General features: G+C 41.4%; 1 protein-coding gene across 2 annotated transcripts; it reads left to right on the top strand.

The window, feature by feature from the left end:
- Positions 1 to 109: 109 nt before the first annotated feature.
- On the top strand, positions 110 to 26,844 carry acox1 (acyl-CoA oxidase 1, palmitoyl). 2 transcript variants are annotated; one of them, XM_023972642.2, is made up of 14 exons: positions 110 to 218; positions 1,001 to 1,160; positions 13,745 to 13,905; positions 15,721 to 15,828; positions 17,565 to 17,684; positions 17,899 to 18,014; positions 19,516 to 19,685; positions 20,182 to 20,344; positions 20,923 to 21,113; positions 22,237 to 22,413; positions 22,691 to 22,796; positions 22,987 to 23,130; positions 24,811 to 25,017; positions 25,376 to 26,844. In XM_023972642.2, exons 1-14 carry the CDS (start codon positions 110 to 112, stop codon positions 25,424 to 25,426), a joined length of 1,983 nt encoding a protein of 660 aa, XP_023828410.1. In that variant the 3' UTR covers positions 25,427 to 26,844. The 2 variants fall into 2 exon arrangements, with proteins under 2 accessions (XP_023828410.1, XP_023828345.1); XM_023972577.2 differs by lacking the exon at positions 13,745 to 13,905 and adding an exon at positions 10,341 to 10,501.

Genomic DNA, 26,844 nt, shown 5'->3' with positions numbered 1-26,844 from the left:
GTTATACAGTGCTGAACTCGGTTCCTGTGGTCACAAGGTTACACAACTCACATTTTTATTGCCACAAGCAACGTCGTCTTTTGCAAGGGAAAATATTATTTATTTCGCCATGAATCCTGACATAACTAGAGAGCGTGAGAATGCTACATTTAACGTGGAGAAACTCACACATATTCTGGACGGAGGCATCGAGAAGACCAAAAGAAGAAGAGAAATTGGTAAGGTTGGAATGTCTTGTTTTGTGTCTCGTGTGTTTAGTATATATTTTCTCGCGAGGTAAAACATCATGAAACAAGTGTAAACAAAACATTGAACTAGCAGCTAGCTAGCTAACAAAACAAGTTGACAACTGGCTAGCTATCCTACATTAGAGAAGGTTGGTTATACATAGCCTAGGCAACCGATAGTGGTCGCTAGATCTGCACGGCCACTATCGGCTGCCTAGGCCAGGTTAGCCAGTTAGTTATCTATCTGTTGTAACAGTCGTTATAACCAGTCAGCTGTTTATAGTTGTGAACCAATGACAAGATGGCCAATTTTTGCATTCATTGTAACTTGTGCATACTGTTTACGAAATGCATACTGTTTGTGTAAACAAGGCTCTGATTCGTGTATTGCCAGATAACATAGCCAGCTAGCAGCAACCTTGCTAGCTAGAACGTTAGGTTAGGGTCACTTGAGCCCTTCATATAGCAACAGTCGTTGTTTGACCGACTGGCTGTTTGTATAGTGATGGTTGACCCCATGCAGGACTCATTATGGCAACATAATCAAAACAAATAAGACATGATATGGGGTGTATTATGTTGCAGATAGAAATGTAGCTAATGATATTAGACACATGTATTTATCCAATGGTAAAACTACACAATTTGCACATAATGTTCAACCTAGTCTCGCATGGCCACCCTTCCAAAATCGTCTTATGTGAGAAGCCTGGGTTTCAGAGGCTATGTTTACCCTGATGACTTAACCCCCCAATCTTCTATATCCTCCACAGAGTCACTGGTGATCAATGACCCCGACTTCCAAAGTGAGGATCTCAACTTCCTGTCCAGGAGCGAGCGATACGATGCCGCGGTGAAGAAGAGTGCCCAGATGATCCTGAAGCTCAGAGAGTATGGCATCTCAGATCCTGAGGAAATCTACTGCTACAAGAGGTAAGGCTGGGACACAGACCCAGGCCAGCTACCTGCTATGAGCGGCAAGTAGCCTAGCGGTTAAGAGCGTTGGGCCAGTAACCGAAAGGTCGCTGGTTTGAATCCCAAAATATGGCGATATGCCCTTGAGGAAGACACTTAACCATAATTGCTCATGTAAGTCGCTCTGGATAAGAGCGTCTGTTAAATGACGTCAGTGTAAATGCTATGGACCTGCACATCACAACTAGAAATGTGAAAATAGATATAGGCTTTTGTCCATAGATGTCTTCCTGTCAGCTAACCTGTTAGGTGTAATGACCGATGCAGGTGAAAGTAATGAAAGGTGAGGAAATTAAGATCATTTGGGCTAGTTTTGTTGTTTACAAGCAGGATTTGGTTTCAATGGACTGTATGAATTCTGTAAGGGTTTGGGATGATCAAAGCAAATATCATACTTCCCGGTATCCTCCAGTCATCACTCCTTAACACATTTCATGGATGTTTTTTTTCTTTCTTAACATTTCACAGGAAGTTCTAATGGTAAACACAGCATGACAAACATCGATGAGGTTTCTCTCATGCTTGTTTTGAGGTTTGAAGCGCAGATGGCTGTATTGATGCTGCTTTGGACACACTGAAGCAAAACACAGCATTTGCTGGAATTACACAAACAGTCTCTAAGCCTTTCACCTATATGCTAAAGTCTTCTCCACACCCCATGCTAATGTATTGCCTGCTATTAGCCTCAAGAGTAATTGCATTGTCATCTTATGAGGAGTTTGTTGGTATCTTCCTGATCAAAGTCTGTAATATATATATATGGTGAAGCAATAGGAATGTTACGGTACTGTAGTTTTATGCACTGTTACATAATTGCCTATGGGGCAAGACCCTGGCACTCTGCCATGTGGCTATAAAGGTTTGTGTGTGTGTGTTAGGGATGTGCACGCTTGTTCGAATAGCTGAACGTTAGTATTAGAATACTTGTGAGTATCACTTTTATCGAGGGAGGGGGGGTAATTATACACCTATTTTCAAGTTTTGTCACATGCACAAGTACAGTGAAATTCTTAACTTCAGAGCTCTACCCAACAGGGCAGTAATAGACAAGAAATAAATGCAACATGTAAAGTATTGGTCCCATGATTCATGAGGTGAAATAAAAGTTCCCAGAAAATGTTCATACTCACAAAGCTTATTTCTCTCAAATTTTGTGAACAAATTTGTTTACATCCCTGTTAGTGAACATTTCTCCTTTGCCAAGATAATCCATCCACCTGACAGGTGTTGCATATTCCATAAACTGATTAAACAGCAGGATCATTACACAGGTGCACCTTGTACTGGGGACAATAAAAGACCACTCTAAAATGTACCGTTTTGTCACACAACACAATGTGACAGGGAGCGTGCAATTGGCATGCTGTTGCCAGACAGTTTAATGTTAATTTCTCTACCATAAGCTGCATCCAATATCATTTTAGAGAATTTGGCAGTAAGTCCATCCGGCCTCACAACCGCAGACCACGTGTATGGCGTTGTGTGGGCGACGTGAACGTTGTGAAAAGTGTGACCCATGGTGGGGGTATGGTTTGTGCAGGCATTATCTACAGACAACAAACACAATTGCATTTTATTGATGGCACATTGAATGCACAGAGATACCGTGACGAGTTCCTGGGGGCCATTGTCGTGCCGTTCATCCCCTGACATCACCTCATGTTTCAGCATGATAATGCATGGCCCCATGTCACACGGATCTGTACACAATTCCTGGAAGCTGAAAATGTCCCAGTTCTTCCATGGCCTGCATACTCACCAGACATGTCACCCATTGAGCATGTTTGGGATGCTCTGGGTCGACGTGTACGACAGCATATTACAGTTCCTGACAATATCCAGCACGTGGCGAATAAACGTTTTAACCTGAAACTATACTGAACTAAAATATAAACGCAAAACGCAACAATTTCAAAGATTTTAATAGGTTTCAGTTCATAAAAAGAAATCAGTCAATTGAAATAAAATAATTAGCCCCTAATCTATGGATTTCACATGACTGGGAATACAGATACCTTTTAAAAAAGGTAGGGGCGTGGATCAAAAAGCCAGTCAGTATCTGGTGTGACCACCATTTGTCTCATGCAGCGTGACACATCTCCTTCGCATAGAGTTTATCAGGCTGTTTATTGTGGCCTGTGGAATGTTGTCCTACTCCTCTTCAATGGCTGTGCGAAGTCGCTGGATATTGTCAGGAACGAGAACATATGGTCGCACACACAGATCCAGAGCATCCCAAACATGCTCAATGGGTGACATGTCTGGTGAGTATGAATAGTGTACAGATCTTTGCGACATGGGGCCTTGGATAATCATGCTGAAACATGAGGTGATGACGGCGGCTGAATGGCACGACAATGGGCCTCAGGATTTCGCCACGGTATCTCTGTGCATTAAACTTCTTATGGCTGCATCCCGCTAACGGGATCGATATGACAACAGCCAGTGAAAGTGCAGGGCGCCAAATTCAAACAACAGAAATCTCATAATTAAAATTCCTCAAACATACATGTGTCTTATATCATTTTAAAGGTAATCTTGTTGTTAATCCCACCAAAGTGTCCGATTTCAAATATGCTTTTCAGAAAAAGCACTACAAACGATTATGTTAGGTCACCACCAAACCACAATAAGCACAGCCATTTTTCCAGCGAAAGATGGCAGCCAGAAAAAGCAGAAATAGAGATAAAATGAATCACTAACCTTTGATGATCTTCATCAGATGACACTCATAGGACTTCATGTTACACAATACATGCATGTTTTGTTTGATAAAGTTCATATTTATATAAAAAAAATCTGAGTTTACATTGGCGCGTTACATTTACTAGTTCCAAAAACATCAAGTGATTTTGCATAGCCACAACAGAAATACTCATCATAAATGTAGATGATAATACAAGTTATACACATGGAATTATAGATATACCTCTCCTTAATGCAACCGCTGTGTCAAATTTCAAAAAAACTTTARGGAAAAAGCAAARCATGCAATAATCTGAGACMGKGCTCAGAACAATAGCCAAATTAGCCGCCARGTTGGYGTCAACAGAAACCAGAAAATACATGATAAATGTTTCCTTACCTTTGATGAACTTCATCAGAATGCAGTCCTAGGAATCCCAGGTCCACAATAAATGCTTGATTAGTTCGATAATGTCCGTTATTTATGTCCAATTAGCTACTTTGGTTAGCGCGTTTGGTAAACAATTCCAAAGTCACAAAGCGCGTCCACTATAACGTGACGAAATGTCCAAAAGTTCCATAACAGTCAGTAGAAACATGTCAAACGATGTACTGAATCAATCTTTAGAATGTTGTTAACATAAATCTTGAATAACGTTCCAACCGGAGAATTACATTGACTTCAGATGAGCGATGGAACGGAGCTGCCTATCACATGAACGTGCGTGGTCAAAGCATGGTCAGCTCGTGGCAGTGGTGACTAATTCCTGTCTCCTTCGGCCCCCCTTCACATTAGAGTCATCAGACAAAGTTCTATTGACTGTTGACATCTAGTGGAAGCCGTAGGAAGTGAAAACTCATCAATATCTCGCTGTAATTTCAATGAGAGCTTGGTTGAAAATCTGCCACCTCAGAAAAAATCCAAACAGGAAGTGGAACTTCTCAGGTTTTTGCCTGCCATATGAGTTCTGTTATACAGGCAGCAGGCAGTTTACTATGGGCACCTCTGTGCACCTTTCATCCAAGCTACTCAATACTGCCCCTGCAGCCATAAGAAGTTAAAATTGCCGTTGATAAAATGCAATTGTGTTCGTTGTCCGTAGCTTATGTCTGACCATACCATAACCCCACCATGGGTCACTTTGTTCACAACGTTGACAACGGCAAACCCCTCGTCCACACGACGGTATACCCGTGGTCTGCGGTTGTGAGGCTGGTTGGACATACTGCCAAATTCTCTAAAACGACGTTGGAGGCAGCTTATGGTAGAGAAATGCTATATACAGGGTTAGTTCTAGGGTCAGCAGCTATATACAGGGTCAGTTCCAGAGTCCGTAGTAGAGGTCGACCGATTAATCGGAATGGACGATTTTAATTAGGGCCGATTTCAAGTTTTCATAACAATCGGAAATCGGTATTTTTGGACACCGATTTGGCCGATTTTTCTTTTTAATTATTATTATTTGTATTTTTTTTACAGATTTATTTAACTAGGCAAGTCAGTTAAGAACACATTCTTATTTTCAATGATGGCCTAGGAACGGTGGGTTAACTGCCTTGTTCAGGGGCAGAACGACAGATTTTTACCTTGTCAGCTCGGGGATTCAATCTTGCAACCTTACAGTTAACTAGTCCAACGCTCTAACCACCTGCCTTACATTGCACTCCACGAGGAGCCTGCCTGTAACGCGAATGCAGTAAGAAGCCAAGGTAAGTTGCTAGCTAGCATTAAACTTATCTTATAAAAAACAATCAATCAATCATAATCACTAGTTAACTGCACATGGTTGATGATATTACTAGTTTATCTAGCGTGTCCGGCGTTGCATATAATCGATATGGTGCGCATTCGCGAAAAAGGACTGTCGTTGCTCCAATGTGTACCTACCATAAACATCAATGCCTTTCTTAAAATCAATACACAAGTATATATTTTTAAACCTGCATATTTAGTTAATATTGCCTGCTAACATGGATTTCTTTTAACTAGGAAAATTGTGTCACTTCTCTTGCAACCGAGTCAGGGTATATGCAGCAGTTTGGGCCACCTGGCTCGTTGCGTACTGTGTGAAGACTATTTCTTCCTAACAAAGACAGCCAACTTCCCCAAAAAAATGGTTATGATTTAACAAAAGCGCATTTGCGAATAAAGCACAATCGTTGAATGACTGTACCTAACCATAAACGTCAATGCCTTTCTTAAAATCAATACACAGAAGTATATATTTTTAAACCTGCATATTTAGCTAAAAGAAATCCAGGTTAGCAGGCAATATTAACCAGGTGAAATTGTGTCACTTCTCTTGCGTTCATTGCACGCAGAGTCAGGGTATATGCAACAGTTTGGGCCGCCTGGCTCGTTGCGAACTAATTTGCCAGAATTTTACGTAATTATGACATAACATTGAAGGTTGTGCAATGTAACAGGAATATTTAGACTTATGGATGCCACCCGTTAGATAAAATACGTAATGGTTCCGTATTTCACTGAAAGAATAAACGTTTTGTTTTCGAGATGATAGTTTTGGGATTTTACCATATTAATGACCTAAGGCTCGTATTTCTGTATGTTATTATGTTATAATTAAGTCTATGATTTGATAGAGCAGTCTGGCTGAGCGATGGTAGGCACCAGCGCGCTCGTAAGCATTCATTCAACCAGCACTTTCGTGCGTTTTGCCAGCAGCTCTGCTGTTTATGACTTCAAGCCTATCAACTCCCGAGATTAGGCTGGTGTAACCGATGTGAAATGGCTAGCTAGTTAGTGGGGAGCGCGCTAATAGCGTTTCAAACGTGACTCGCTCTGAGACTTGGAGTAGTTGTTCCCCTTGCTCTGCATGGGTAACGCTGCTTCGAGGGTGGCTGTTGTCGATGTGTTCCTGGTTCGAGCCCAGGTAGGAGCGAGGAGAGGGACGGAAGCTATACTGTTACACTGGCAATACTAAAGTGCCTATAAGAACATCCAATAGTCAAAGATATATGAAATACAAATCGTATAGAGAGAAATAGTCTACAACCTAAAACTTCTTACCTGGGAATATTGAAGACTCATATTAAAAGGAACCACCAGCTTTCATATGTTCTCATGTTCTGAGCAAGGAACTTAAACGTTAGCTTTTTTACATGGCACATATTGCACTTTTACTTTCTTCTCCAACATTTTGTTTTTGCATTATTTAAACCAAATTGAACATGTTTCATTATTTATTTGAGGCTAAATTGAGTTGATTGATGTATTATATTAAGTTAAAATAATGTTCATTCATTATTGTTGTAATTGTCATTATTACAAAGTTTTTTTTTTTAAATGGCCGATTTAACTGGTATCGGATTTTTTTGGTCCTCCAATAATCGGTATCGGCGTTGAAAAATCATAATCGGTCGACCTCTAGTCAGTAGCTATATACAGGGTCAGTTTCAGGGTCCTTCAATTCTCTGGCAACAGCTCTGGTGGACATTCCTGCAGTCAGCTTGCCAATTGCACACTCCATCAAACCATCTGTGGCATTGTGTGACAATACTTCAAATTTTAGAATGGCTTTTTATTGTCCCCAATTAATCCTTGCACCTGTGTAATGATAATGCTGTTTAATCAGCTTCTTGATATGCCACACCTGTCAGGTGGATGGATTATCTTGACGAAGGAAAAATGCTCACTAACAGGGATACAAACAAATTTATGCAGAATTTGAGAAATAAGCTTTTTGTGCGTATGGAACATTTTTGGGATATTTTATTTCAGCTCATGACACATGGGACCAACACTTTATATTTTAGTTCAGTATAGATTAATGGTAATGGCAATACATAATCAATGGACAGCAGTTTAATGGAGTAATCTGATCAATAATCATTTTTGCAGCAGCGTAAGTTGTCTGAGTGGTTAGAGTTTGTGGATGGTCATAGTCAGTGTGGATATTCTGTAGGAGAGGGAGAGCAGTAGTTGTTCGTCATTTAACAGTTTTGGCCAGGGGATAGAAGTTGTTTAGGAGTTTGTTTGTCTGAGCCTTGATGCACTGGTCCAGCCTATTGGACGGGAGCATGGAGAACAGTCCATATCTCGGGTGGCTGGAGACATTTGTTTTGGGCCTTTCTCAGACACCGCCTGGCATGTACATCGTGGATGGCTGGGAGCTCACCCCCAGGTTTGCGCTGGGCCAGCCGCACCACCCCTCTGCAGGGCCTTCCGGTCACGAGCGTTGCAGTTGCCATACCAGACGGCTATACAACCAGTCAGGATGCTCTCAATAGTGCATCTGTAAAAGTTGCTGAAGATCTGAGGGGCCAAGAAGCGTTGCCGTGCCTTCCTCACGACTGTTCTGGTGTTAGGGGACCATGTTAACTCCTCAGTGAATAGGATACAGAGAAACTTGACGCTCTTGACAAGCTCCACTACGGCCCATCAATGTGGATGGGGGTGTGCACCTGTGCCGGTTTTCTGAAGTCCAAGATCAGCTCATTGGTCTTGCTGACAGGGAGAGGTTGTTGCCCTGGCACCACACCGCCAGGTCTCTGAACTCCTCAACCACAGTCGTGTCGTCAGTAAACTTGATGATGGAGTTTGAGTCGTGCGTGGCCACACAGGGGTAAGCACACACCCCTGGGAGGGCCCTGTGTTGAGGGTCAGTGTGGCGGAGGTGTTGCCTACTCTTACCACTTGGAGTCAACCCGTCTGGAAGTTTTAACACTGAAAAGTAAAAAAAWATATATATATATGAAATTAGAATGTGACATTGTTACATACAAGGATATACCATGACATTTCAAATGATTCATTTAATAAAACAAACTTTTCAATATAGTTTTAATGACGTGTGACCTCCGGTAGCCTTCATGTAACTTGTTTTATGTTGGCCAATCAAAGCGTCAAAGAGACTCGATCTGTAGCAAGTGGAGAGAGACCTTACTAATGCAATGTAAGATGTAGTACAATGATGGCATTAAAAGTTAGCAAAATGAGAAGTAGTAGACTTTTATTGTATTGTAAAGACTATCACCAGAATAATGGTCTGACTAGGCAATATTTTTATTAGCCATCTTCCTCCATCTGCTCCCTCCATTCTGATCACACACAAGGCCCCTCCACAACTGCATCAGTAGAGAGCCTGACTCTCTCCCTCACGTAGCAGTGCTCAGCTTAAAAAACAAATGTAAAAAAAACAAAACAAACATGTTTATCGAAAATCCGGATATCAAAYAAATTCATCATATTATTCGAATAGTGAAATTATTTCAAAACCCAATCCCTAGTATGTGAGAGTCATGGAGTATGTGCTGCAGGCCAGCACCATCTCTCTAGGCAGAGCAAAGGTCACATCAAGATTAAAACTAGGTCACAGGCTACGCTATGTCCTACCCTTTCACTTGTTCAAACTGCATATTTGCCTTATCCCAAGTCAAGTATAAAAGTCAGATGTTAGTTACATATTTAAGGCCTCAGCCAGGAGCCTATATTTTCTCTTTGTAAGTCTCTTTTAAAACATCTATTTCTCAATATGACAATGACGAGGCAAATCAGAGCACATTTTATAGTGAAACTAAAGGGATTGGGTTTGTCCAATGTCAATATTCTTTCTAAAGTGTTAGATTCTCGGGTACTTTTGTATACTTTTTAGCCAGTACTTCTGAAAGTAGCGCTCACGAGCCAAAAGTAAGCCTCCAAAAATAGTGTACTATGTCACATATGTGCACCACATAATTGCTCTCTGTCACTCTACTGTGTGTGCGCACGCGTCTTGCTAGCTATCACTCAAATGGTGAGGAACTGATGCTCATTGGCTAGAACTCTAATTGCTAGGGGGCTGGCCCATGTGGGGTAAAATGGCACTGCACAGCTTCTTGCAGACAGTTGCTTTCAAACTAGGGATTTTGTGGCTAATTGAGGTAAGACAGTAATTCTGCTCATAGATTATGCATGTATGAACTACACATTGACACATCTAGCCCATAAGGGGAGTTAAAAAAAATACTTAGTGGTCGTTTAAGACCCAGAGCATGTCTTTAAAGGGATACTGCAAGTTTCTGTCAATTAAGCAGTTTTCTACTTACCCAGAGTCAGAAACTCGTGGGTACTATTTTTATGTCTCTGCGTGCAGTATGAATGACATTAGAGGTAGTTTTGCGAGCGAATGCTAACTACCGTTAGCGCAAAACTAGAAGTCTATAGGTACAGTAGCTTATGCTAGCATACCTATAGACTTCCATGATTAATTACCAGAATCTTGCAGAATCCTGCTTTTACAGTAAGGTCATGTTGACACTAGTGTCAACCCTAAACCTGGGTCATTTTAAGTAGGCACGAAACACTTTGAAATGGAAAACTAAAATGCACCTTCTTATTGGACAAGTTTAGGTAGAACCTCCCCTTTTTTTAAACGAGTAAAATCACCACAAACCTGCTGAGTGGTCCAGTCTGTCCATCCGTCAACCTGTGTGTCTGTCCCCCTCCCTCAGCGTGTTTCGGGGCAACCATCAGGAGGCTCTGGGGCTCCACTTCGTCATGTTCCTCCCCACCCTGTACACCCAGTGTAACAAGGAGCAGTTCAAGAAGTGGGTCCCCCTGGCCGAGTCCTTCAAGGCCCTGGGCACCTACGCCCAGACAGAGTTGGGGCACGGTCAGTTCCTTACAGAGAATTTATAATAATGATAACGTAATAGCACAATTTATACAACAAAGTACTTGTGCAATTGTTTTATATTTAGCTAGCTAGTTATGTTTGAATTATGGAAAGGCTCACGGGGATGCTTAGGGATGGACAGTTGTCGATCTTTGACGTAGGATTTTCTTTTAATATTGTTTTCAAATCATGGGGTGGACATTTAGATTGAAAGTGATTATTTGTAGGTGTTTGACAGATCACTGTAGTTGTTTGTGTAGACAAAATGTGCCCAAACAGTAGGCATAACTCAATAGTTCTTAGCTAAACTGAATAGCCGAAACTAATATGCTGGATTCAAAATGTCATGATTGCCAGTCTGTTTTTAGAGTCCTCATAACCTGCCCAATACCTTGGAAAAGGTGACAAAAGAAACAATTGAAGGACAAAAAAATCCCTAACAATGCGCTTAAACAATATTTAAAAATCTTTTCCCGAAGAACCCAAATGTCTCTCATCTAGTTTTTAGTTTCATTCCATTCCTCAAACCCCTTTTATTTCCTCTCCTTCTGCTAGTAGTGGCCTATTAGCCTAATGAGTTGTTTCCAAGCTTATGTCATTTAACTCTGATTGCTATTAACTCTTGATTTTTCCCCTACTCCCCATTTGCTCTGAATCTAGTCTACTCATTACAATGAGTAACCTTAACCCTAACACTGTAGAATTTGGACCTTTTTTAAGCAAATGAACTAACATTCTGAATTGTGCATTCGAGTGGATGGATGTAGGCCTAATTGTTTGGCTGTTTGTGAATGAATGGCTTGGATGAATGAATATAGGCCTAACAATTGTTCTTGTCTGTTGAAGTCTCAACTCATAGGGAAGACGCACTGTGTCCTGCCAAAGAACATGTAGTGTGGGTTGAGTTTCAGATCCCTGAATATCCCATTGTTAATCAGAAAGCAGAGAAATCTGCCATGCCAGATGTCTCTTGTTGCCAATGTTTCACTTCTATGACGCTGCGAAGTGGACATTATTCACGATCACGTAACCATGGCATTTCCATGACAATACTACTCCAGGGAATGTCCAGGACTGGCTGTTCAGAATATTCTGAAGGCCTTCTTTTGTAGTTCTATTCTGGTTCACTTCTTCTCAGCAACTTACTAGCTAGGTTTCCGTGAACTTTTCAAGTGATTTTTTTTTTGTGCCAACATTTAAAAAGTTTGCATAGAAAATGGATACAATTGCCTGCTGTCGTGCGTTTCCATTTTAATGATTTAATTGTCAATAAAAACAGCTGGATTTAATGACCTCGCACCTCAACATTGTTTTTCGCAAAATCCTAAAGTGTTGAATAAAAATGTAGTGGTCAGTGTTTCCATTACCCAACTGGGAAAATTGTACATTAATAAATTGGCAACACCCTGTATGCCCTCTCACCTATCTGTTTCATGTCGCAGGTAGCCCGCGAAAGCCAGCATGGATAGAATGCAATAATGTACTAATATTTTCCATATTATAATAATTCACATGTGCCAACGTATCGCCACCGTCCGTGCCATGGTGAAACTTGCACTCCTGTAGATCGGAAATAATTGAATGGTGAAACTTGCCAGCCAACCAGAAAAGCAAGGTGTAAGTAATTCAGGCTCTCTTGAAAGTCAGGATAATCCTTTTCCTGCAAAGAAACATTATTTGTATAGTTACGTGACAACGTCACATGCCCGTGTACCTTCAAATTTGTGGCAATCAGCATTTATTAGAAAAACACTGGTTCCATCATCATCTGTCGCAATGAAGAAAGTTCGACAAAGGAAATGTCCACCTGTCGAACTTATAAAAATGTTGCCGATCGGTAGCAAATGTCTCCTATATCTATTAATAATAATTAGGTAGGTGCTTACATTTGTCCTATTTCGCACATGTAAAAGTGTGTAAGTATGTGTGAATTGGAAATTAGTTTGTTTATTTTTGATTTCCCACTCCCTCTGACACCCTCAGAGAGTGGGGTCACGGCCAGGGATCAGCCATTATTGACAGCGACCCTGGAGCAAAAGTGCCTTGCTCAAGGGCAGATATGTTTCACCTAGTCTGCTCGGGGATTTGAACCAGTGACCTTTCGGTTATTGACCCAACAGTCTTAACCGCTATGCGACCTGCTGTTTCCGTAACACATATCGCACATTGCTTTTGTCGAATAATCTTGGGTCAATGGAAAACTGCCTATTGTCTTAACCTTAAATGCCCTTACAACTGCTTCACCCTTATAAACTAAAGCAGGGGTAGGCAACCGTAATCCTGGAGTTTCGCAGGCACTTTATATTTTTGATTTAACCAACCTGGAAGACCAGGTGTGTGAATTTAGGCAGTCACTGAATTAGCGCAATTGGTCAGGTGTGGTGCATACTTGGAACAAAATCCTGCAGTACCTGTGGCCCTCCAGGAACAGGGTTGCCTACCCCTGGACTAAAGAGTCTGCTTTGAAACTGCTAGTTGCACTGCACTAGTTGGTAGCATTAGCATAGACATAGAGTATAATGTTGATTTATTGGTTATCACACATTTGACATTTTACTGCCTCAGGGTTGTGTTCATTTGGCCGTGCAATAAAAAATACTTTAACAATGTAAAACTAAATTTGCCATTTCTAAATGGCCCAACTCCAGTTAGTCCCTTCCTGTGTCATTTTTCTTCCATTGGGTGCCTAATGAACACAGCCCAGAGTTTGCCTCACAGTTAATTTGGAATTAAAATGTTTTTTCAGTGAAATGAGAGAGTACAGGTTACACTGCTTTTGGAACTTAACATTTCAGGCAAATACAATCATGCATGAGAAAGTTATTTTGAATGAATGAACTTAATCAACCTTTTCTTGATTCAAGCCAGGTCTAAATGCAGATTATTCAGTTCTCCGCAGTCAGTTTGCATGACTATCTCACAGTTGTTTTACATTTTTTATATGAATTCTTGCACTCCCCCCATCCCTTCATCCATCCCTCCATCTATTCATCTATCCTCTCTGCCTCCAAAATGTTATTTACTAACACTTCTAATCTCCCATCTTTTCCAACCATCTCGCCATTGTCATGTCCCATTATATGGTCTATTATTCTATGCCTAAAAATTATTTCCCCCCCTTGGCTATACCTTATACTGCATGCCCCCACAATACCCTATCCTTCCTTTACCATATTCTCCCTCCAAACTACCCTCCTATCCCCTACCCCCTCCCCTCCTTGCCCCTTGGCGCTGCCCCAGCTGTGTGCACCGTGGGCGGTCAGAGCCGCTGGACCTCCACCTGGCAATGTTCCTGCCCACCCTGCTGAACCAGGCCAGTCCTGAGCAGATGGAGACATTCTTCATACCCGCCTGGAACCTGGAGATCATCGGCACCTACGCACAGACGGAGATGGGCCACGGTAAAATGCCGAACAAACCGTACCTGATCACCAACCTCCCGTCACCCACATGCTCTGTGGAGTGGACAAGAGATGCATGCCCACCCTCTTAAACATTTGAGTCGAGCCTCCAGAGAACTCTCCCATACTCGTTAGGGAATTTTGTGTAAAAACGTCTCCACCGACAAAACGTTTGTGTTGTTAAAGGTCCAATGATGCCGTTTTTATCTCAATATCAAATTGTTTCTGGGTAACAATTAATTACCTTAGTGTGATTGTTTTCAATTTAAAATGGTCAAAAAGAAACAAAAATGGCTTCTTAGCAAAGAGCAATTTATCAAACAAGAATTTTGCTATGACTGTCTGGGAGTGGTCTGAGTATGGAGGGGATACTCAAAACTAGCTGTTATTAGCAGAGATGTTTGGTACTAATTTACTGCCTGATGATGTCACCAGGCATTCCAAAACTCCATCCCGCCAAAAGAAGCTGACATTTTAGGCGGTCTTTTCAAACAGCTCTTGCACTAAAAGGGCATTATCATTTTCACAATTTCACAGTATTATTCCAACCTCATAGTGTGGAATTATAAATAAAACACAGGAATAATATTTTTGACTGCACTGGGTCTTTTTTAAATGCTATTTTTTTAAAGGACATTTCACTCTGGCCTTTACTCTGTTTAAAACCATTAATACTGGCTGGCTTGGAGAGTGCGTGTTGTTGGCCGTACAGCTACGCATGGCTTCCCTTTGCAATGTGCTCTGCCCCTGGTTCTCACACAGTCTTGTTGCCAGCCACGGTGAACGTGCATGCCCACTTGTAAAGCATCCTCAGTGACTTCCTTTCCAAAACAGGTACCCTCCACCGCCTCTGTCCCTTTTGTCCCCCTTACTGTGTTTGGAAGTATATTGAGTTTAAAGACAGACAACCTATGTCCTTCATCACCCGTAACTTCACTGTATAAACGTAATAGGGCTGTCAAACAATTAAAATAGTGAATTGCATTAGTGGCGTTTAGTTAAAGGCATACTATGTTTTGATTGTTAAGGAAAGAAACACAAAATATTCTGTATCAAAATGTTTCACCATAACACAAAAGTCACTGGAACATACAGCTGGCTATTAACGGTCTCAATGTTTAAGTAGGCCTACTGCCTCTTATCAATGTTCTTGAAGTTTAACAGTTGCCCACGTACACACAAGTACTGTTAACGCTTAATTCATTCCAATTTCTAATTGGAGGGTTGACTATATGGGGAAAAAAGACCTGGCTCTATGGATACAAAGAGCATTTAAACCTGTCTGACAATGTTATGAGTTCCACAGAAAACTAACAACAGCTCAGCCATGTCTGAGTTCATGTAAAATATAATACAGCTATTAGATCTAGCCTAGGCTACTGATCCATGTTCTTCATCAACTAGTCACAAGCAGCTGCTACTAGAACTGGGATCATTTGCTTAAATATTTTGACCTGAGAACTAAAACAGAAGCAAAATTAACAGCATAAATTTTTGGGGGGTTAACTTTGACAGTCCTAAACCGTACACCTATGCAAATTGTAAGAAATAGATTGGATTTTCTTTGGTTTCGATTTGTCAAACACCTACAAAGGTTTTTCCAATATAGAATAGAATAACTTTTTTTCCCGTGAGGGAACTGGTGGTTAAAAAAAAGTTTGAAGTTGCGTTATTAGTTGAGATTGATGGCTAGTCTTGTGTCAGTTTTGCACTGCATAATATTTGAAAACATCAATGTACTCCTGCCATAACTTAGTGATAACTCGTTTTTCGTGTTGTTTGTTTGGGGGCCTTGGTGTCTTTCTCGTTGCCTAGGCACCCACCTCAGGGGGCTTGAAACCACGGCAACATATGACCCGGCCACCCAGGAGTTTGTCCTGAACAGCCCGACCATCACCTCCATCAAGTGGTGGCCTGGGGGACGTGAGTACACGGACACACTTTAGCTTCAGGGCCCATACACATACACTTTTTCCACATTTTGTTACGTTACAGCCTTATTATAAAATGGATTAAATAGGTTTTTTTTCCCTTCAATCCACACACAATACCCATAATGACAAGGAAAAATCAGGTTTAGAAATTTTAGATAATTTATTAAAAATAAAACTATCACATTTACATAATAAATTATCACATTTACATAAGTATTCAGACCCTTTACTCAGTACTTTGTTGAAGAATCTTTGGCAGCAATTACAGCATTGAGTGTCAGGTGGCTGGGGAGCGTTGCTGGACAGCTATTTTCAGGTTTCTCCAGAGATGTTCGATCGGGTTCAAGTCCGGGCTCTGCCTGGGCCACTCAAGGACATTCAGAGACTTGTCCCGAAGACACTCCTGCGTTGTCTTGGCTGTGTGCTTAGGGTGAACCTTTGCCCCAGTCTGAGGTTGAGTGCTCTGGAGCAGGTTTTCATCAATGATCTCTCTGTACTTTGCTATGTTCATCTTTCCCTTGATCCTGACTTGTCTCCCAGTCCCTGCCGCTGAAAAACATCCCCACAGCATGATGCTGCCACCACCATGCTTCACCGTAGGGATGGTGCCAGGTTTCGTCCAGAGTTGACACTTGGCATTCAGACCAAAGAGTTCAATCTTGGTTTCATCAGACCAGAGAATCTTGTTTCTCATGGTCTGTGAGTCTTTAGGTGCCTTTTGGCAAACTCCAAGCTGGCTATCATGTGCTTTTTACTGAGGAGTGGCTTCCGTCTGGCCACTCTACCATAAAGGCCTGATTTGATAGAGTTCTGCAGAGATGGTTGTCCTTCTGGAAGGTTCTCCCATCTCCACAGAGGAACTCTGGAGCTCTGTCAGAGTGACCATCAGGTTCTTGGTCACCTCCCTGTCCAAGGCCCTTCTCCCCTGATTGCTCAGTTTGGCTGGGCGGCCAGCTCTTGGAAGAGTCTTGATGGTTCCAAACTTCTTCCATTTAAGAATGATGGAGGCCACTGTGTTCTTAGGGACCTTCAATGCTGCAGAAATATTTTGGTACCCTTCCCCAGATGTGTGCCTCGACACAATCCTGTCTCGGAGCTCTATGGCAATTCCTTTTACCTCATGGCTTGTTTTTTTTCTCTGACATGCACTGTCAACTGTGGGACCGTATATAGACAGGTGTGTGCCTTTCCAAATCATGTCAAATCAATTTAATTGACCACAGGTGGATTTGAATCAAGTTGTAGAAACATCTCAAGGATGATCAATGGAAACAGGATGCACCTGAGCTCAATTTCGAGCCTCATAGGAAAGGATCTGAATACTTGTATAAATAAGGTATTTCTGTTTTTGCTTTGTCATTATGGGGTATTGTGTGTAGATTGCTGAGGATTATAATTTTTTTAATCCATTTTAGAATGACTGTAATGTAACAAAAATATGGAAAAAGTCAAGGGGTCTGAGTACAATCAAACCAATCCCTAGTAAATTATGTGAACTTAGCTTCTGAAGAAAACACATTCCACAACATTGCTGAACAAGATCAGACCATTTTACTGCTGATTCTCATTGTAGTGTGGACCAGACACTTAAATAACTACCAAATGATTTCAATCAAGTTATTTGAATATTGAGAACTGACATAGCTAATGTTATGAATCCATTGGAGTGTAATGGACTCTCTCGCTTTCCCTGTCCGTCTCGCTCTCTTCTCGCTCTCTCTCCAGTGGGTAAGACGTCTAACCACGCCATAGTTCTGGCCCAGCTCCACACCCAGGGGAAGTGTCACGGACTGCAGGCCTTCATCGTACCTCTCCGCAGTATGAACACACACATACCACTGCCAGGTACTGTACATACTGCTGTGCGTGCGTCAAAAAGAGAGTGTTTGTGAGTATGTCTGTCTGTGTCTCTGTATGTAGCTTTGGTGGTAGCCTACTGTCTAGTGAACTCTCTTTCACTCTCAGGTGTGGTGGTAGCCTACTGTCTAGTGAACTCACTCTCTTTCTCTCATGTGTGGTGGTAGCCTACTGTCTAGTGAACTCACTCTCTTTCTCTCAGGTGTGGTGGTAGGGGACATAGGACCCAAGTTTGGCTTTGATGAGGTTGACAATGGTTACCTGAAATTGGAGAACGTACGAATTCCTCGCGAACACATGCTGATGAAATATGCAAAGGTGAGCGACTGGGAAGTTAAGCACATTTCAAGGAGACACTGTTCTTTGTTTCTGTTGGTTGATTCTAATGCTGTCACAAAGCTTTGATTTTGAAGTACATTGTATGCATATTCCTCACAGAGAACGTATACTTACTACCTGATTGTCCTAGTACTGTATACCACAGACCAGTGGTGGTCGGTGTTGTCTAAGATGAGGGAGGACGTTTAAAAAAAAAAAAAAAAAGATTTATGAGCCTTATTTCTATTACAGCATATTGAATGACTGTCATTTATATTCCATTTATATTCCAAGCTCAATGTAACATCGATAGGTTTAGGCTACTACATGATACTCAACTTTTTCCTATCCCTAGCCTATGAATGAAAGATTACAACGTAGGTGCACACAGGTAGAGATACATGTTTGTAATCAAGGTGACAGTGACATTCAATATCGCCTTGCACACTCTTGCCTGCATCTAGCTGATCTAAGATGTAATCATTAGTCCAACAGTGGCAAACATGGGTTTATATTGGACAAATTCAGGTATTTTATCCCCGTTCTGTTTGCTTCAGTTTAAGAAACATTTTTCAACAGAATCAGCAGAATGAATACACCACTGAACACACGTGAACAGAGTTCACTTTCATACAGTCACATACAAAAAGCATGATCACTTTGTTTATTGTATTCCTTCTCGCATATTAGTCTACATAGCTGCTAGAACTAACGTGTTAGTAAACCCGCTACAATCATGCAGTACAGTGTACAATCAGAAAGCAGTTTAGCAGTTACACCATTGGGCCCCGGTGGCAATAAATTAATAAAACGAAAAGCTTACCTTGACTTTGAAGAGTTCCAGTGTTGGATAGCCTTAGCCAGCTAGCTAACATAGAATATGTTTCTGTTTGAGCCGGGTGTTTGAGTAGGCTAAACTAGCTAACTGCATTCGCTAGCTAAGTGAAAAAAATACAACGACATATAGCTAGCTCTCTATCTCTCCCTCACTCTCTTAAAGAAATGAATTTGTTCAAAGCTGTTCTACTGTTCTTTCTCTTTCTTTGAGTCAACTACTCACCACATTTTATGCACTGCTAGCTAGCTAGCTGTAGCTTATGCTTTCAGTACCAGATTCATTCTTTGATCCTGTGATTGGGTGGACAACGTCAGTTCATGCTGCAAGAGCTCTGAAGTTGACATAATTACTGTGTAAGTCTATGGAAGGGGGTGAGAACCATGAGCCTCCTAGGCTTTGTATTGAAGTCAATGTTCCCAGAGGAGGACAGAAACTATCTGTCCTCTGGTTACACCATGGTGCTACCCTACATAGTGCTGTTGCGGCTACTGACCTACATTGCAAAAAAGTGTGTTTTAATAAATTATTTGGTGACGTGAAGATATTTATTGTAGTTTCATTTTAAAAAAAATGAAGATTCTGAAATTTACTAAGGAGGATGCTCCTCCCCTTCCTCCTCTGAGGAGCCTCCACTGCCACAGACAGTATGTATTCCCCCACCAGGTGGAGGCAGACGGTACGTACGTGAAGCCTCCCAGTGACAAGCTGACCTACGGCACCATGGTGTTCATCAGGTCCATGATCGTAGGGGAAGCGGGCCGCGCCCTCGCCAAGTCCTGCACTATCGCCATCCGCTACAGTTCCGTACGGCACCAGTCTGAGATACGCCCAGGGTCAGTTGCAGCTCTGGACACACCATGGTCATGTTCAGTAGGTCACACTGTAGCAAAAATATTTTGAGATGGAAATCTAAATTCTTATTGTACAGATACTACTTTCCTGTGTTATGTTTCGGTGCGTTTTCATCCGTTTGTTGCCTAATGAACATGACCCTGGATGCACACATTTACTGAAACATACATAAATAGTCAAAGGAATACAAAAATACTCACATATACTTACACACATCCATACACAAGTAACACACTCATAGACACAAACAAGAATAGAAAGCAAAGTACTAGAACCCTTACCATTTAACAAAATCTATACTCTTCTAATTGTGTGAGAGCTGATGTAGATAGATATTACATAGAGTTTGGGTAGATATTAGGAAGCCTTACTCATATAATATGTGTATCTCAATGTTCTTCAAAGACTAACATATAAAAGATAGCGAACCATTAACCTTGTGTCTAAGTCTATATTCTTATTTTGTGGTTCCTCCAGAGAGCCGGAGCCCCAGATCATGGACTACCAGACCCAACAGTACAAGCTGTTCCCCCTGCTGGCTACAGCCTATGCCTACAAATTTGTGGGTCAGTACATGAACGACGTCTACCACCGCATCACTGGAGACATCAGCCAGGGAGACTTCAGTGAACTACCAGAGGTACTTACAGTAACTACTAGCCTGAAATCCAGAATCTGTTTTGCTAACATTCCACGTCGTGTCATGCTATACAAGGAGTGGAATGATAGCTAAACAGACTGGTATCCAAGCTAAGTAAATACCTCCTCTTGATATAGTACATGATGAAAGAAGGCTGGCTATGGCCCCGAGTTTTTTCCTAACCACGTGACCTGACCAGGAAAAATGGGATAACACTGAAAATAGTCTTGAAATGTTTCATCCATTTTAAGCAGCAGAAGTCTAATGGAGGTGTTTTGACAACGGGCTTCGTTGGTGTTAATTCTTTAGTCTAAGACATTGGGGGGGGAGTGCTAAGCTGACATATGGAATTGATTTTTATGGGGATTTTTTGTTGTTATGTAACTTAGATTGGCGCACCGATGCGTCAATCAACTCTAGGGGGGTTAAAACAAAAGATCCTCATTCATATTAACAAATGACGTCATTTTTTATTTGCTCCTTTTCTGTGCCAATATAACTGTACCCTGTGCCCATCCTCTACCATCCTGTGTCAATTTAACTGCATAACCCTGTGCCATCGTCTGACCTGTGCCCAGCTCCATGCCCTGTCCGCGGGCCTGAAGGCCTTCACCACATGGACGGCCAGCGCGGGCATTGAGGTGTGTCGCATGGCGTGCGGCGGGCATGGCTACTCCCGCTGCAGCGCCCTCCCAGACATCTATGTTAACTTCGTGCCCACGTGCACCTACGAGGGAGAGAACACTGTCATGATGCTGCAGACCGCTAGGTAGGTACACACACACACACACACTTGCACATGCACGCACAAATGCAGACGCAAACACAAATATAAGACACAGATATGACAGACACACACCCTGAAATGACACATTCTTTCCTCGCTGAATCAGAAACATCAATTAGTCACATTATACATCTCACACAAACACACATTACAATGTATTTCAATACTTGCAAGTCACGGCACATAAGCCTAGTATTAAAAGCTATTGTGTGATATTGCGCCCTGCACATCAAAGGTAGTAATTATCAACAAAGCATTGATCTAACTAAGCACTGCTAAGTGTGAAGTGTACAGTGGAAAGGGTGAATGGGAGTGAGTGAGACTAGGACCGAATGAATGGGTGTGTATGAGTTTTTGTGTCCTTAGTTGGAGCTGGGTGGTAAACAGCGTTTTACTATATACCAGTATTAAAGCATGGACCGGTTTGGATTTTTACTTTAACTTACATACTGGTATTTCAATGCTTGGTTTGTTAAATGTAAATAACTGAGTGATGAAACTTGAAAAATGATTGCAATCGTCCGTTCTTACCGCCAGTAAGAGACTGCTAACGGTTGAGATCTGATCATTTCCTAGCAAGAGCTTCAGGTGCGCACATGTCATTTTGTGGTTATAAATAGGCTAGTGAGGCAGTGGGGGTTCCTAAAGCACCATAGAAATCAGCACAATGCCTTTTGTGGCGAAAGTAAGAACTGCCATTGGAAATCATTGAAAAGACATGGTCAGAGGAGAATTAGTACTTTCATAAACGAAAAGTTACTTTGTCACAATAGAGGCATACAAAGACAAAAACAAATATTTTACAGGGTGGAAACTATAACAAATGAGTGAAGGAAATTGATGAAAAGGCTGAAATTATTTGTTTTATACAATCAATCAGAAGAGAGAAAGCCCCATTTAAAACCACTTAGAATGTGTTTGTTGCCACCCTTTTTATTATACCAAAACATAAAATACCGTCAATTACCGTCAAAAATTAGAAACATATAGTGATATGATATTTTGGCCTTATCGCCCATCTCTACTTTGTGTGTGTTCTTGTCTGTGTGTGACCTTCGTGCCCATCCACCGTCTTGCTCACGTGTTTGCATCCCTCACTCCCCAGGTTCTTGATAAAGAGCTACCGGCAGGCGTCGGCAGGCCACCAGCTGAGTGGCATCGTGTCCTACCTGAACGAGTCAGAGCGTAGCCTGCAGCCCCAGTCTGTGTCCTCCCGACCCACTGTAGTCAACGTCAATGACCTGGCCAGCCTTGTGGAGGCTTACAAACTGCGAGCTGCCAAGTAAGTGGGCCTACAAACGAACCAAAATGTAATGGTAATAGATCCCATTTAGATATTTGATCTTCGTTAAGTCCCAAAGGGCTGTTCATTATATGGCAGAGACTTTTAATCAGAGCAATGTGTTAGTTGGTGCCAGGCAATGCAATGGGTTGAGCTAAAATGGTCCACCAGTCCAGCAAACCAGCATACAACTAAATGTACTTGTACTCTATGGACAGCCATGCATCAGTTTTTGTTTAAAGGTTTCCCATGTCAATGCCTCTCTGTGTGTCTTTAGGCTGGTTGAGTTGGCAGCTAAGAGTATTCAGCAGGAGCTACAGAAGAGAGTCAGTCAGGAAGATGCCTGGAACAACAGCGCTATAGACCTGGTCAGAGCCTCTGATGTAAGTTACCTTAACAACCTGGGATATGGAATGTGTTGTTTTTCGGGAGGGAGCCCCACCCCATCCCTCTTATCTCTTCCCCTCTGCTTCCTTCTTTCAATTTGATTTTCCTGTCTCATTCCTCCTCCTCTCTCTCTGGTCCTCATTTAACTCTCATCCATCTCTTCTCCTCCTCCCGTTCCATGTCCAGGCCCACTGTCACTATGTGGTGGTGAAGCTGTTTGCAGCTAAGCTGGGGGAGATAGGAGACACGGGGGTTCACTCTGTCCTCAGCACCCTGGCCCTGCTCTATGCCCTCCAGGGCATCCAACAGCACAGTGGAGACTTCCTCCAGGTAACCACCACCATGGCAACTGGCAATCACAGACTATCTCCCAGGGGAAAATACAGGGACTACATACATACTCTAGTACTTGAAAAAAAGATGTGAATTTCAATGTGACCTAAAGTGGGTCCCGTACTAAAGTCTATATTCATTTTTATAACGTCATGTATGATGTTTTAAGCAAGACATGGTATTACACTCGTACTTGTATCACTTATTAAAGGAAGATTATTTTATTTTTGTGTATATATATATATATATATATATATTACATTTGGTCCTTTATATATATATTTTTAGGACAAATGTTGTTGTTTTTTTAAACAGCTTTTGCATTCACCTTTTACATACATGGTACTTTTAAATAAAGCAGTCACATAACAGTAATACATTACCAAACGTTAATTCTTTAACCCCACCACTCAGCCACTCTCAGCCCATCCCAATTGTTAGGTTCTAATTTTTCAGAGTAAATAACTCACGGACACGAGAGAAGCTTAACGAAGTTTAATTCTTCCCAAAGGGTCGACACAGCTGTATTCAGACAAAAAAAACATTTCTCACCATCACAAGTATATATACTCCACTTTCGACACCCCTCCTTCTCTCCAATCCTTACCCTCTTCCTGTTGAACCATAAGATGTAACAGGATAATATAACCATTAGTTCTCCCTTCAGGGGATCTGAGCTCAACCCCTCCTTCGCCTAATCCACAGATGTCCTCTCGTCTCACCTATTGCACTCCCGTGACTCTCCCGTCCACCCAGCACATTCCACAGCCACTCTTGTCTTTCTACAGATCTCACTCCTTTATATACTATGCGTCTGATCTATCAAGTCTTTAATATCTCATGTTCAAAGTTGACCCAGAATCCAACACCATAGACCATCCTTGTTTGGTTTCTATGTGCCATATATTTTTTAATTGTGCTGTGTGATGTTTTACATCGTTTTTTAACCTTTCTAATCATTTAGTATCCACAGATTGTGAGTTAAAGATGAAAACCTTTCCTATGAGTATTATTTATTGACTGACTAAGGCTTTCCAAATCGCCCAACACTGCTATTTGTAAGGTTAATTTTAAGTGTATGTCTTGATTTTTTTTWAAATCTTTCCTGAACCTGTGACCAGAAACAAGCTACATAGGGGCAATGGCATAATAAATTATCTATTGATTCTGTCTCTTTGCAGCAAAATCTACAGAGCTGAGATTGTTGCATACCCCATATATATAGCATTCTGTTGGTGGCAAAAATTTTATATAATTTAAATTGAAAAACTMTTTTTTTTTATACCAGTTCATAAGCCATGTGCCATGGAATCGGTACATCGAAAATCTCTTCCCATTTATTTTGCAACCTGTATGGCACAGCTGTCAACTTTTTTGTCCTCAAATGAAACTGGTATATTTTTCTATGTATGCCAATTCCTTTCAGCCAATTTAGAAACAAATTAATATATGGCAGGCAAACAAGTTCCCTATCTTCTCTCTCCCTTCCATTTTTGTGGTAATGCTGCAATCAGTTATGTTCTTACTCTAACTTTCCGATTTGTTTGATTTGATCCTACATATAAAGGCTCTAATTCGTTTGTCATGACATTTGAACATTTTAGCCTATTATTGCTTATTTATTGAGAACACATTCTCTTTAACAATAACGACCTGACAATTACTTCCTCACTCCAGACTGGTCTCCTGAGTGTGCCCCAGCTCTCCCAGGTGTCCCAGCGTCTGAAGGAGCTTCTGGCCCAGCTGAGGCCCAACGCCGTGGCCCTGGTGGACGCCTTCGACTACTGCGACGAAATGCTCAACTCCGTCCTGGGACGCTACGACGGCAACGTCTATGAGCACATGTTCGAGTGGGCCCGCCGCTCACCTCTCAACAAGACAGAGGTCAGAGTTCATTGAGCGAGCCTTAAAAAAGAGAAACTGAGATGAAGAAAATACATTTACTGTTAATTTTATGCTTATTTAAAAAAATATATATTATTAAGAACATGAACAGGCCATTTGAGAACCATTTATCCTTGTAAATGTTTCAGATTATGATCAAGAGCCAAATGATTTCTGTGTTCTTTATGTAGGCAAACTACACAATGATGGCAATCTAATGAATGATTTGCTGTAGTAGTAAGTCTCCTGCAGAGTAACCTAGTCCCAAGGCTATTGCTACCGACAGAGAGGGGTAGCCGGTGGGTGGAAGAGACTACCTGCAGAGTACTCAAATTGACCCCCCTACCTTCTATTCTAGGTCCACGAGTCCTACCACAAGTACCTGAAACCTCTGCAGGCCAAGCTGTAAGATGTCCTCTGAGCCTTCTCACCTGACCCCTCCACTACAGGGATGGGAAGCACACTAACAACACCAATCCAACAGTGGGACCACAACATGGCCGCCGCCGCCCGTCCACCAATCAGAAGGGGCTGTGTTTAACCAACCACAGGTGGTGGAACATTTTTAAAGGGGAACCATTGGAGACCAGCCTCCTTACCCCACCTCTACTGATGTGCTGCTAATGAATCAATCATTCTACTGGACGTATTAAACTAGTACTTTAGTTTATGAGTTTGATATACCCTGTGCCTAGTTAATGGATTTAATCGAAGGTCTGAGAAAACATAAGATGGAGAGGAAGCAAAACTGTCGTGAGCATGCGAGGTGGCCTAAAGATGAAGGGGTTTTAATGACTGATCCTTGTGATCTAATCAAGCTCTTTGGATCATGTACATTGAAAATCTCTCGATTTGTTGAGATATGTTGAATCCCATTTTTAATCTGGATAATTTCTGATCATGCATGTCACAGCATTTGACGCTAATGTACTGTGGACGGTTGTCTTTAGTAGTGATTGACGGGTCAGTTGTGGTTTGCAATGAACAATGGTGTGCCTGTCTCTTGTCTAGGTGTGAGAGAGTTTGTGCTTGTGGGGTAATGAATATGATTAGTGAATAACGAGTTGATGAGTAAGCTATACCAATGTGTGATTCTGATACTAGTGATTTGAGAAAAGGGGCCTTTCAATTATTGCACTTAATACAAACCACTAGTGTATATATGCCTGAGGATCTTTTCTACCATGTGGGGCTTAATTACCAAGAAATGACATGAAAATCAAACTAGCTTGAAGAACAAGGTCGTATTCATTAGGGCACACTGTGGTAAAACGTCTTGCAATGGAAAGAAAAAAAGAGGTTCTTATAGGACAAGTCCAGATAGTCCCCCCATCTGTTTCAGTCAGTTTTCTTTCGTTTGGTGCCTGTTGAATACAACCCTGATGTTGCATTCGGAACAAGTACATTCTTCACTACAATGAAATAAGTATTTTTATACTCGATTACTGCTGTTGACTTTTACAGTATTTTGCAGATTGATACATGATTGATACAGTTTCAAATGGAACGAAGCAGTAATTACTGTTTGTGGGAAAATTATGTGCCATCGGAATTTGTCTTACTTTAATGAAGCTAACATGGTAGTATTATCACACATGGTCCATGCATATATTTTAGAATATGCTTTATCAATTTATTTTGTGGATTTTCGTTGCAATAGAAGGATGTATGATTATTATTTCAATGTAGCTACCGAATTTTTGTTTTAGCACATTTTTGTGATCGTATAGGAAATCCATTCAGACTGATTGTTTTAAAAGTGAATAATTTGTCATGCTTAATGATCTTAGTAAAAAAAACTGGAAATATTAAAAACTATCGAATGAT

The sequence above is a fragment of the Salvelinus sp. IW2-2015 genome, linkage group LG1 (assembly GCF_002910315.2).
Source record: "Salvelinus sp. IW2-2015 linkage group LG1, ASM291031v2, whole genome shotgun sequence".
NCBI classification, from domain to species: Eukaryota; Metazoa; Chordata; class Actinopteri; order Salmoniformes; family Salmonidae; genus Salvelinus; species Salvelinus sp. IW2-2015.
This window is presented reverse-complemented; position numbering and strand designations above follow the sequence as displayed.